The sequence below is a fragment of the Atta cephalotes genome (assembly GCF_000143395.1).
Source record: "Atta cephalotes unplaced genomic scaffold scaffold00003, whole genome shotgun sequence".
Lineage (NCBI taxonomy): Eukaryota > Metazoa > Arthropoda > Insecta > Hymenoptera > Formicidae > Atta > Atta cephalotes.
The window spans coordinates 606,693-620,685 of NW_012130067.1; the positions used below are offsets into that span (position 1 = coordinate 606,693).

The window sequence follows — 13,993 nt, forward strand, 5'->3', positions numbered from 1 at the left end:
GTATATATATATATATATATATATATATAAAATATATAATTACTCATATAGAAAACTTTTCGATCTACTGTTAACGGTTTATGCAAGTTTTACCATTAATAAATACGCAGCCAGTATTCACTTTAATTATCTTGAAAAAAAAATATTCAAGATAAAATTTAAAAAATCTTAAAGTTTATATTCGTAAGATGATTATTTGTTCGCAAATAGATATTTTCGTATTCAAATTATTAATTATGATAAAGTAACAGAAAACTACCATCTCTAATGACTATTATATTTTGTAAAATTTTTAGTAAACGCTTAATTTGAGAAGTTTCTCTCTCAAAATATGATCGTGATAAATGGAGTTCTGCTTGCGGTGTCTAGTTAGAAAATTAGGTCGCATTATTTTGTTACCTTATAAGTACTCAACAGTTTATATCTATTTCGCGTACGAAAAAATAACATTATTTCATGTCCAATGCTTCATTTTATATCAATGTACAAATATATTGCATTTTTTGGACGAACAAATAGCAAGGCAGTGCCGATTTAGTTAATTCTCTTTAAGTCGCGAAAAATATTAATCGAACCCTAAAACGATACGTTTTGTCACAGAAATGACACATTGGGTATGATATATTTAATATTCAATTTTAGTTCCTAACAACTTTCATAAAAATGAACACACTATAACAAATTTTTTCAATCGAAACGCCAAACATTAACAGTAACAAGCAAATGTATATAACTTTATTAATTAATAAAAAGAGGTATAATAACGAAAAGGAATAGCAATTTTTAAAAACTATTTTTTACGATATTAAACAAAAGGATCATCAATGTGAATACACAACTAATAAGGAATAAAGCCTTTAACAGTCAAAACTGAATCATAAGTGCTTAAATAATTTGATGTGAATTTATACATTATCTATGTAATTGTTTTAAATTACGCCGAATTGATTTTTCAATCTTGAAATGCAAATCTGACCGAAATTTATAGTAATAAAATTAAATCCCAATATGAACTTTTGATTATTAAAAAATTTGCTCTTTTCTTACAAAAAAGGGCAATTCCGCCAGGTAGATTAGTTAACTTTCAAAATTATAGAAATACTGATCTTTAAAAAAAAATGAGTATCATACTCAGCGTATCATTTTAGTGTTAAATAATTTAATGAGTAGTTTACTAAATTTTCTAGTTTTCTTTTTTAACAAATTCGCGATTAATTATATTATTAACAATGGCGATAAATAATATTATTAACGGCACTGATATAGAAATATTAAGCAAGATAAATGTTAAAAATTTCAATAATTATACGTAGATAATAGAATAAAAAAAAATACTTACATGTGTTATATCGATTTTGCGAATCGAATATATTTGATTTGTTTGTGGCACGAAAAAACATACCTATCTGAAAAGCTGTTTGATAAGGCTAACGTAGTACGATACAGGGGGCATTAAAGGTAATGAAATGCAACATACATATAATAAATTCATTTTTAAAAAAACCAAAGAGCGCTCTGTAATATATAACAAACTATATTGATTCATAGTAAAAGTTCCTTCGAAGATGTACAGTATATCACTGATGTATGTTGTTTGTGTGTATACGAGTTAAGGAAAAAGTTCGAACCGGTGAAATATCTTGAAAATCAAATATTAAAAAAAAGATTTCATGCAAAAGTTGTAAAGTTTAAAATAATCTATAACTTTTGTATGAAATATTTTTTTCAAAAATTTATTTTCGAGATATTTTACCGGTCCGGAATTTTTTCCTCACTCTGTATATGTCTATTTGGTTTTACATTTATACATATACACACACACACACACACACACACACACACACACACACACACACACACGCACGCACGCACGCACCCACGCACGCACGCACACACACACCGTACTTATTTATATATGGAGCAAGAGATAAACAAAGCTAGTATTTTTTTTAACTCATTAAAGGCGCCCATTTTATTTCTGAAATAATGCATCTTTAATAAAAATTTTACATTAATTTTAAAAGTAGAACAGAAATAATTTCTAGAAATCTAAGTGAGACAAGTAATCCAAAATCAGATCACTGGAGATGATTCAGAAAAGGAACAGCAACAAAAATACAGAATCTTCGGGATCTTGTTAACGCATGCTAACATTAATCCTATGTTTAAAAGATCCCTTATAAATTATCAGTTTTTTCCAATATAAGTTTTTTCTTAGCATTCATCGCAATGTTAAAGGAAAATTAACATAAATTAGCCTTTAATGAGTCAATTAACCGAGATGATACGCTCTCCCCGTACTCGTTGTACAGTGATTAAATCACGATTAAATCACGATTAGTCGAGACCAACATCATCGTGAGGAGACGATTTCGGGGGATTAAAACGACCAGCCCCAGCACCAGGAAAACCAGGCATACCGCCTGGGAAATTCATCCCGGCAGCGCCAGGCATACCGCCAGCACCGCCGAATTTCGAAGCCATTTTATTGATAAGGGCCATTACCTTGGGATTGTTCTGGTATTTGAGGACATTCGTCGGATTCGTAGAGATCTCCCTGAAGGCTTCGGCCACTTCTGGATCCTACACATTCATTCATAAAAACAATCAAATTGCGCGTCATTGTTGTTGCGCATTAAGATTCATTAAAATTATACGCGATTATCGATAAAAATTATATATTTAATTTCTACTCAATTTCTCGTAATCTTAACTAAATCATTTATTCCTATTCAATTTATTACTATTTTCTTAGTTTGAAGTAAAAGAAAGAAATATATGCTTGAACGTGGAATATTTATTCTTGATAAGTTTAAAATTAGTCCTTTAAAGTCAGAAATTATGTAAATAACATTCTAAAATGTGTAAAATCTATATTCAGAGATGGTCATTTTTGTAACTTTCAAATATGAGCGGAAATAAAAAAAATATCTTCAATAGATGTTTATTAAAAAAGTAATTAAAAATTTTTAAATCATTATATAAAACAAAATAACTTTTATTAAAAAAAAATTGTTTTAACTATTATTTAAAAAAATAGCTAATTGCGAATGTATACACTTAAAAAACATACTATATATACGTATACTAAAATTAATGAAATTTCAATATCGAGAAATATTTTTGCGTTACTTCACATTTTTCTCTGCAATAGCATGTATAACTCGTTATATTTTCCAAAAAAAAGACCATGACTGATATTGTCAACTTATTAAAAAGACTATGGTTTTTTTTTCTCGCGAACTTACCTCGAAGGCTTGAAGTACATCAGGATCTTTAAGAAACTGATAGAAATCTCCTACGCCAGGAGATGTATTTCCCGCATCCGTTTGAGAAGTTCGCGTATTTTCCTCTCGAGCTTTGGCTGCCTCTCGCGCTTTCCGCAATCTTTCTTGTCTCTCGCGCTCCAATTTTTCTTGCGCCTTCCGTTCCTTTTTTCTTTTATGTTCTTCTATTTTTCGCGCCTAATACACAATGAATATAACATTATTTATTCATTTTGTTAAAAAATACTAACTTAAGATTACTCGGTAAAAATACTGCATCAAAAGAATTAAGCACAGAGAAGAGAATTAAAAGAATTACAACTTACATATTACAGAATGTTTACTCTCGTAAAAAAAATCTTTGAGAATTCGCAGATTTTCCAAGTGTTTTTATTTAAAATTCTAGATAAGAGAATCAGAATAAGAGAATGTTAAATGCAATTTTGAAAGAGGAGCGAGTGTAGGGTGAACCTCGCTTCGCAGTAGTTATTCTTCCGATATATTCAAAGCGTGGAGTTTAATTAACTGCACTTTTTGATCTCAATGGTATGTGGCAGAATAAAGCTATAAGCTTGACGGCGAACGCGCAAGGTTCAATCTAAACATAGGCGTAAGCAAATGATCGCAATCCTTGTGATCTTTTACAGAAAAGAGCGATCCACCGTGCGCTTTTAGGAACGCGTCCAAATCTTAAATTATAATGACGTGGAACATGCCTGGCTGAAAATCTATGTATATATATATATATATATATATTGTGACCATAAACAATTAATGAGCTTATTATAGATCATCAAATTTAACTCTCTCGTTATCTTTCAAAAATGCTATAAAACTTTGTACTAATAGGCTAGTATTCATAGTCGATTCTTATTTTAAAATTATCTTAAAATACTAATACAGCTCTGCGATTGATTTATGACATTTTAAGACTGTATTTTTAAGACAATCTTAAATACATAAGAATCGACTTTGAATGTAGTAGGCCATTGTCTGGTAATGCTTGCGTTAAGCTTTGAAAAATGCAAATTCAGTTTATAAATAATTTTAATGGAAGCATAGTTTGCAAAATTCATTAAATATCATAGAAAATTAAACAATTTCGGAGATCTAACTGCAAATAGCACAAGGCATTGATTAATTTTGCAAATATAAGCTTTATATATATATATATATATATAATAAATAAGGCATATAAATAATATCCGCACATGCACTCATATATTATATGTACACACACACACACACACACACACACACACACACACACACACACACACACACACACACACACACACACACACACACACATGCGCGCGCGTGCGCACACGCCACACATACATCGTAGATATTTTCTCTACTAAAGTATAAAAAAGTTCCTCAAAAGATAATTAAGCATTTCTTTCAACTACAAATCTAATTAATTAAATATATGGGTTTCCGCAAGTTTCAGCGAGTTTCAGCAAAAAAAGAGAAAAATGAAGTAAAAGGGAGGAGAAGAGAAAGAGAGGACTTTTGCACGGCGGGCCACCTTATACGGATGCGACCCGGGCTTCTAAATATAAAGGCGCCCGCGGTTCTGACGTTCCTTTGCTTCTGTGCGCGTGTATTTCGGCGAATCTCATCTCTCTGGTTATATGTTACGCTTCGGTTAGTTATCTTCACCAATGAAGTAGTAAAATTCCCCTCTCTATGCTTATAATTGATAAATTAAAGGATATACGTGAAATATTGAAAATCTATTAGTCGTTTCAGCGCTTATCATGCATTATAGTTCGAGAATTTAATTATAAGTTTTATTCAGAAAAAAAATGAAGATACTGACACTCTTAATCAACAAAATCATTAGATATTTTAGATACTGAAAATCAATTTAATATCTTTTAATCACTATTCCAAAGTCAGAAATTGATTTATAAAAAAGCTGATAAAAAATAGCAGCAAAATATTGATGTCATATAGTATCATATTGTATAAAATCAAAAATTTCTTTCACAAAATCAAACAAAAAATTTAGTGATTCCTGATAAAATTTCGAATAGTAACTTAATACTCTCGAAATATTGAAAACGCGAAATATTGAAAGCACAATGAGAAAAGCACAATGATCCAGATTTTAACCCCAGAGATAAAATTTGGAAATTTAAATTTAGAAATTTCAGAAATTTCGAAATATGTTAGAATTCTACATTCATACCTAAAATTTTACGATCAAATTTTGCATTTTATCTTTTCATTACATTGCTACATTTGGTGATAAATGCACGATAACGTGGATGCAACTTTAATCTCTCAATTGGGCCGACAATACTGCAAATGGGTGGAAAAGAGATAATGGAAAATAGATGTTTTCGTAAATGAAAAAATGGATAGAATAAGTTATAATGGAAACTGTGAAGTTTCCGGAAATGACGTTCGGTGCGACTTCATCACTCGCACCAACGAAATCGTCAAGCGGTCAACGATTTACGCTATCTGGTCCAGATAAATCTTTCCGCATAAGCATTAGGAAAATGTCGAAAGATATTTTTAAATACACTATGATATAGTCCGAAACTTCTACGCGACATTAACTCCAGAAAGAAGACATTATGCCAAATATATATATATATATATCTATGCCAAGTATTTGCAGTATTAATAATATTTAAAAAATACTGTTAGTTACAAAATTATTAAGAATACAAAGAAAAGTATTAGAGAAGATTGTCCTTATAAAATCATCCTCAAGAATATTAATTGAAAATCAATATTATATATTTGTTACTATTTTATTTCAAATTTTAGTATCGTTATCTCTGATATTTAATCGTCTAAATTTATTAATCTACAATTAATAAATTTAGAATTTGATTTTCAATTAGTATTAATTCATATTAATAAAATATTCGAGAATCGATTAAGAAAGTACTTCAATACTCTATATATACTAATGAAACGAAAGATTTTTACTTGTAATAAAATGAAACTTTTACATATCAAGATATAAATTACAAGGAAAAATATTTCTTTAGTCTGAAATAATTAATTTGACAGTACTGATCAATAAATTCCAAATTAGGCAAAGTTACGAACTTGCATCCTAAAACAACTATTTCGAACGCGAATTTTGTGTAATGGAGTAAGCGACCTTGAGCTACGTTATGTGTCTGCAAAAATAAGAACTACTCTCTGCTTGTCGAAAAAGACCTTTCTCTCCTTTTTCTAGTAACATTACACATTATTCAACACGTCAGTCGAGATCAGAAACAATATCAAATTGGTGTATCATTGCTAATACATTCAGTATCCAAAACCAAATCGTTAAATAACGTTAAAGCGAACGTATTCGTGAAGTCAACAGACAACTCTCATAACTATCGATCGAGGCTGATTCTGGCCACAGTGCTCGATGATTTTAGCTCGATATAATGTGTGCATGTGCGCGAGTAAGCGCTTCCGCATCCGTCGGAAGTTTTTTCTGTTGTCCGATCGATGACCACGAAAGCCAAAGGCTTATGGATCCGTGGAAAAGTGGGACGGTAGAGAAAAGGAAAAGAAAAACAACGTCACTGTCCCTACATCCATATCCGTAAGAAGAAGAAGAAGAAGACGAAGAAGAAGAGAGAGGGGCGTCTTTCGGGGTTTGACGGTAGTGACAATGCCAGTGCCTCGCGAGCTAGTTGGAGTTGAGGGCGACGAGATCGAGAAGTAAGAGAGGACAAGCTGTGTGCCAACCCTGGCCCCGGCCGATCGCGTAGTGTCTAGTGTGACGAGATGACGGGTGCGCGGATGAGACCCGCGCTCGTCGTGGGCCTCTTCCTGAGCTTTCTAGCCGTTGCCTTACGAGGTCAGTAAAATCATCAGAAATCCCACGCGGATAAACCTTAGCATCTTGAAGATTGGATCGTACCTTGAGTTGGATCTCGCGAACATGAATTTATTCTCGTGCGGTCAGTGACTTCGTTAGATTTAAATCGATCGGTTGATCCTGCCGTAACGAATAGATTCAAAGTATCCAGCTTATTTGTCGCTAAGTGTGTTGTAATTTGAACACTTGCTATAGAATTTCTTCGATTCTTTGATAAACTCGTATGAACATTTCTTTATTAATCTTATTAGCGATATCAAATATTCTTCTTGATTGTGCTATAACTAAATTGTTACAATTTGAATGTTCAAACCAATCTTAAGCTGGTAGACTGATTCCAAGATCTAAATTATGTGATCGGAGTTGCAGTAGCAAAGGAAAATATGGAGAAGATAGCTTCTTCGAAACGTGCAATTCGACATCGATAATCGACGACAATGAAATTGAAACATTGACGAAACTATGACGATTGACTGACGAAGGTCAATGTTATGTAAAGATATCCGGTGCGCGTCATCGGTCCTTTATAGCTCTCTTATTTCTATCTATATGTACTGATGATTCAGCCATAATTTAATATATCTCATAGAATTTATTAAGAATCTTGTTGATTCTGATCAATTCAATATTTTTTAAATATTTTTGTCGAAAATAAGATTACATCTATATATGTCTATCCCTTACATTTAATCAATTTTGATCGTATAATTCTTTTTTTATCATATAATTTAAATTAGTACGATAAGTTTGAAAAATATTCGTCTCATAATTTTTTATTGGTAATTAATAAAATAAATGATGCCTTTAAAAATAATAATTAAACATTAAATATATTCCAAATGTATCCTATTTTGGAATAAAAATATTTCATTTTTTACAATAACCGAAATTGTTAATGATTGAAGAAGCACCTAATGCATCGTCTCAAATAAAAGTCGTCGTTTAAGGATTTGTTATTTTAGGAATCGATGAGAGTTGGCTGTCATCAACCTGCACGATAATTACATAAGAAACCGCATAAATCTGTGTCAGCATCGTCCTAAGTTTCCAGAAATGAATTGTTTTAATTATGTGTTCAGACATAATTATCATAAAACTTCATTAATTTTTAATTTTTTTATAACTTAAATATCGCATAAATGCAAAATAAATTTATTCAAATCGATGTTTATGACAAATCAAACGCTTGCTTTCCACATAGCGTCACATAGTTCATTAAATGATTATAAATGAACTTTCGTGAGACAATGATATTTTGAGGATTGTGTTAGTAAGAAAAGCAATCTATCCACATTAAATTTTAGATTTGTATCAGATTTTCTGACAATTTATGTTGCAAAAATTTCTTACGATTAAGTACGACAAAAAGCTATACATATCGTAGACTATGGAAAATTCAGGATTCTATATTTACCCGGCGCAGCTGCGCTTGCCAAACGACAGCTGCCTGCGTGCATCTTTTCCTATCTCTCGTAACTCAAAATTCGCTCGTATTACTGCATTATTCTGGAAACCGACAAGAGCCGAAAATTTTGCGATTGAGAAAATGATGGAATAATAACGTTTTTCTATTTGATAATAACTTAAAATGGAGTCGTAAAGAATAGCTTCAAAAGTGGATCAAATCTTAAAAGATGAACTCAGAAGATTCAGTCTTAAGTCTTAAAACAGGTAGAAAATCACTCATATTTATTTTTCTGATTATTCAAATCGCGATGAAATCAAAGTGTGTATGTTGGGATCTCGAGATATTATTCAATCAAAACATATACATAAAAGAAAAAAGAATTTTATATTGTTTCTCACGTAACAATATAAAATGATTTGACAATCCAATAAAAAAAAGCTAATAAAAGGGCTTCGATTAAAAGTAGGAAATGATTTTGTTTTTCAGCGAAGCTACAACTTGTGCCAAAAATTTTAGTATGTGATATAACAATGAGATATAATGAGACACGTAAAGATATCTCACTAAACGAAACTTCTCGTGTTTACGTACGATCACGTGAACTCGTAAATTACAACAATTCTCTACCGGCGGCATAGTTCAAACAATTATCAAATAAAATTGGCAACAGCCTTTTGCAACTTTGTCGATACCATTTTTATATAGTCTTTATTTTATCGAATTAATTTTATCACTTTTTAAAATACAAGTATAATAGGCAAATGAGAATCAAGCATTGTTAATTAGGTTGTTAATTATAATACATATTTCACGTATAATATAATTGACAAACAAACAAATGTTTTGGCGCTTCCTCAGGTCATCTTCAGTGTACAATCAAATTTTACTATATTAAAATAGTATCTCGACATCCTAATGAAAGATACATTCAATTCAAGTTGACTAACTTTTTAAAATGTAACTGTCAAGTTATCTAATCGAGAAATTACAATTTTAATAAAAATACGTAGATAAATTTCATATATTATTTATAAAGTTTAAAGATATTTATAAAATTTATATCGTAATGGTTTGAAATTTATCCGGCATCATAAAAATTTCCATATTTTTTCTTCGTCACAAAATCCAAGTTACTACATATTCGTTGATCAATGTTATGATATCAAGATCGTTGATATCATAACTGATAAGAATAGTACAATGTCCTATTAAATAATGTCTGGCAGAAACGAGCATAGTCCAATCAACTCATTTTTCTTAAAAAGAGACGATAAAAATATGATTCGCTCGCCTAATATATAAATATTTTCGAGTACTCGGCTCAAAGCCCGCCTACTCGCCGCTAAACTTAGAAACCGGCTACGTCCCAGGCTACCGTCTAGGAAGATGATATTGACATTTTCTTCAGAGTGGAAATTCCACCGTCTTCACATTTTGCAACGGTAGTACTTATTAAATTAGACCCCATCGCGAGTAAATTACTATCGGTATTATAATACATTTAAAAAAAGTTGATAAAAGCTTTTTCCTCGCAAACAACTCTTTAATAAAATTTGAGATACAAATGTCTTAAGCAAGAATTTAGATTAAGATTACTCGAATAAGATGACAAGAAAATTATGCTAATTATGTAATAAAAAATATTACATTGAATGTGTAAATAATGAATGTATAATTGTTATACATGTATATTAAATAAAATGTAAATCCAATTATTTTTTCTAGTATATTTAATTTCGAAACTATATTAAAAGACGAATAACATTGTTGCATGTAAAAAATATATAAAGAATTACAGCAAAGAGTCCAAAATCTTTCAAGTAAAATTATCTATACAAAAGAACCTCTATGGAGAGAGTATCTAGAAAGTCTCCGAGAATTATTACAGTTACAAATGAAATCGAATAATTGGAAAACATCACTTTAGTACAAAATTTTTTTTATTTTGGCGTACGTTTTTTTTTCTTGGTTTTTCTCTTTATGTTTTCGCAAATCTCCATACATGAAAAAAAATGTATGATTGAATTAACTGAAATTCTGATGGAAAATAAATGATTCGCAGAATTTCAGGATTCCAATTATTCAACTGAACATTTTTCTCTGTGTATGAATCAAATTTTGCAAAAAAACCTATTTTTTCACTGCTAAAGAAATTCTCTTACTTTTCCCTAAACTTTAATCAATGTTCAATTACTCCAAATAAAAGTATTTGCTAAAATTTAATCGCATTATTTAATAAGAACCAACTAATTTTAATAATAATTATTATTAAAATAAAAGTGTAAAATCATACGTCTGTTTCTAAAAAAAAAAGTACACTTAATGTGGTAATGCAAACTTTCGTCAGACACGTCAGATGACAAGTCGCGCTAGGTGTTCCTGAACACCTGTCACCAGGCATGAACACGCTCGCTCGGCAGTCATCAGAGTATGCGTAATGACTTTGACAGGTTCTTACGTCACCTGGGTCAGATATTTCGGGTTGGTGGTCGCGTGGCGTTAAACTCATCATCACCAAAGCTGTGTTTCTTCGTGCAGTGAGTTATCTAATACCGTGCGCGATATCTTTTGGCACGTATCATTAACGCGCGCATCGAGAATTCTTCTAGCCAAAAATTTCTACTAGCCAGAGCACTCGGCAAAACGCGAGCAATGTAAATATTTCAGCGATACATGCAAGATTTCTGATATCAATTTCGCTATTCGATATCGTGAAATTATCAGACAAGGTGAATTGTATTAAATATAATTGTCTTTTATTAAAAACATGAATGTATCTAATGCAGCATTTGCCAATCTTTTTCAATTCGCAGCACATTAAATAACAAGCCAAATTTTTCGATGTACATTATTAAATGCACACGCTTCAGTGCTCAGCATAAATCTTTCCTGCTATAACACGACATTTAGAAACCACTATATGACTTTAGAAACAAAAAGTTGTACAGTTTTTATTTTTAACATTTTAAAAGTGATTTTATTTAGAGACGCAACGGATAATGATTTGTCAGATAATTAGATACCGGATCTTATCCAGTAAAACCGAATAATTAGATAAGATGGATCAGATTTTGTACGGAAATTGCACAAAGAGATTGAAACACTAAAAATCTAATAGTTTTTTTTACAATAAAAAGAGAATTTTTTTATATAAACCATAATAAATATGCTATTAATACCATTATAGATTTAATATTTATTACAGAAGAAACAAAAATTATTATCTAATAATATAGAAATGCTCACATTTATTTTAAAAAAACATAAAATACTCAAAAATACTTAAAAAATAATGTATGCAAAAATGTAATATACAAACAAAGAATAAAGGCATAAAAAATTATTTCAATTTAATTTTTAAATTATATAATATATTTTTTTGTTTTTTATTGTTGAATAAAATAAATCTAGCAGAACATACAAAATATAAGACAAATTTCTTTTCAAACTCAAGCAAAAAATTAAATGTTGAAATAACGCTTTAGGAGTACAATGCGAAGACGAGCAGGTACCATCCGAGGACCTTTGTCGACCGTACATCGAGAAAGCGCTCAAGGATCTCGGCACAGGTAATACTAGGTGATGACGAATACTCAGCTGGAACACAGCGATTTCTAGAATATTTCATTTGAAGGATCTTTGGAGCAGACCAGTGCAGAGGTCGGAACCGAGATCGATCAAGAGAACGATCTCGCAGATGATGAAGAAGCATCACCTACTAGCGAGGAAGTAAGCCTTAATCTATTCATATAAGTTAACTTTTTTGCGATGTACAGAATGTTTCAAAGAAATCTTACTATTAAAAATTTATTTATTTAGACCGATGAGGCAGAAGACGATGTTTCGAAAGAAGAGACTGAAGATAAGGAGGGATCGGTAGAGGAAAGCGCTGAAGCAGCTGCTGACGAGAGTAAGGAAGCAACCGAAGAGCAGACTGACGAAGAAGAAAAAGAACAGGAAATAGAAGAAGAACAAAGTGAAGAAGACGCGACTGATAAAAATGTCGAAATTAGCACCTTTGAAGAAGGTAGAATTAATAATCGTTGATGCTTTTTAAATAAATGTTGACATTTCTGAATTTGTTGAAAATGCAAATATTTAAGACATAATAAAAGAAAATAACAATATTATTCAGAAGAAGCAGAGAAAGCTGAGGAAGCGTCCACTGAAGCAACTGAAGATGAAGGAGAACAAACCGACTCCTCCGAAAAAGTGACAGAGAGCGAAGAAACGAGAACTGAAGAAGATGAAAAGCTCGACGAAGAAAAATCTGACGAAGAAACAAAAGTAAAAGACGAAAATTTCGAGGAAGAAGAAGTAGACGACGAAGTAAAGTCCGAAGAAGAAAAGGAGGAAGCTGATGAATCGCAAGTTGAAGACGAAGAACAAAAGGAATCCAAAGAAGCCACTGAAGAAGTAGAAGTTGAGTCTAATGAAAAGATAGAAACTCAACAAACATCTACGGAAGTCAGTGAAGAAGTTGAAGAATCTGACAAAGAAGAAGTTGACAGTAAAACTGATGAGGCCGAATCGATCGAAGATCAGACGGTAAGCGCTGAGGATGAAAAAAGTGACACAGAGGAGAAGACTCAGGATGAAAGCACTGAAGCTGAGAATGAAGAAAAAGAAAAAGAGAGCGCAGAAGATGCTGAAACATTAAGTTCCGAAGATGTAGAAAAAGAAACAAAGTCAGAAAAAGCAGAGGCAAAATTTGTTAAAGAAGAAGAAAAAGAAGAAGAGGATACAACAGCATCTACGGAAGAAGAAACGAAATCAGAGGAAGATGAAACGAAATCCGAAGAAGCTGAAACAAAATCCACAGAAGAGGGAGACACGAAGACTAAAGAGGAAGATGGAAAATCGGAGGAAGAGGACGCAGAATCCGAAGGAGAAAAAAATGAAGATGTAAAATTACGTGACAAACGAGAAATCGGTGAAGAAGACGCTGAAGCAGATGATGAATCTACGGAAGAAGGTAAAAAAAATCTTGTAACTAATATTCGATCTTACGACAATTCATTTTCTTCATCTACCAGGCTTATGATATAATTATATTAATGATGCTACATTCTATATTATTGACAAAAATATAATTAATATAATTTACAATACTCGCTATCAGTTTCTAGTGATGAAGAACAAGAACCAACTCCAGAGGAGGACCTGATTCAAGAAATCAAAATTCCGGAAAATCTTCGACCCAGAGAGCACATTAACCAATTGTTAAAATTGGACGAAGAAAATGAGGAAAAAGAGAGAGCTATACAAAGAGAAGCTGATATTATTCTTAGGGATTTGAAAAGACTCTATGATAACGCTATAAAGCCATTAGAAACTATGTACAAGTATAGAGACTTGAGTAATAGGCATTTCGGAGGTAAGCGATTATGATTTTAAAATTAATTGTATTTTTTATTCTTTTGATTCACTCAATTATAAATATGTATATGTATATATATATATATATAT

At 31.4% G+C, this 13,993-nt stretch overlaps 2 protein-coding genes across 2 annotated transcripts in view; one reads left to right on the plus strand and one right to left on the minus strand.

Moving 5' to 3' along the window:
• Window positions 1–2,337: 2,337 nt before the first annotated feature.
• LOC105624510 (putative protein FAM10A4) overlaps window positions 2,338–13,993 on the minus strand; it is an 18,694-nt gene continuing 7,038 nt past the window's right edge. The window contains exons 3-4 of the mRNA XM_012205873.1: window positions 3,249–3,464; window positions 2,338–2,583 (exon numbers count right to left, since the gene is read on the minus strand). Of these exons, the coding sequence (XP_012061263.1) occupies window positions 2,338–2,583; window positions 3,249–3,464 (462 nt within the window). The remainder of the gene's footprint in view (window positions 2,584–3,248; window positions 3,465–13,993) is intronic.
• The window catches only part of LOC105624524 (sarcalumenin), a 10,129-nt gene continuing 3,158 nt past the window's right edge, over window positions 7,023–13,993 (plus strand). The window contains exons 1-6 of the mRNA XM_012205887.1: window positions 7,023–7,095; window positions 12,010–12,093; window positions 12,159–12,253; window positions 12,344–12,551; window positions 12,660–13,499; window positions 13,647–13,901. Of these exons, the coding sequence (XP_012061277.1) occupies window positions 7,023–7,095; window positions 12,010–12,093; window positions 12,159–12,253; window positions 12,344–12,551; window positions 12,660–13,499; window positions 13,647–13,901 (1,555 nt within the window). The remainder of the gene's footprint in view (window positions 7,096–12,009; window positions 12,094–12,158; window positions 12,254–12,343; window positions 12,552–12,659; window positions 13,500–13,646; window positions 13,902–13,993) is intronic.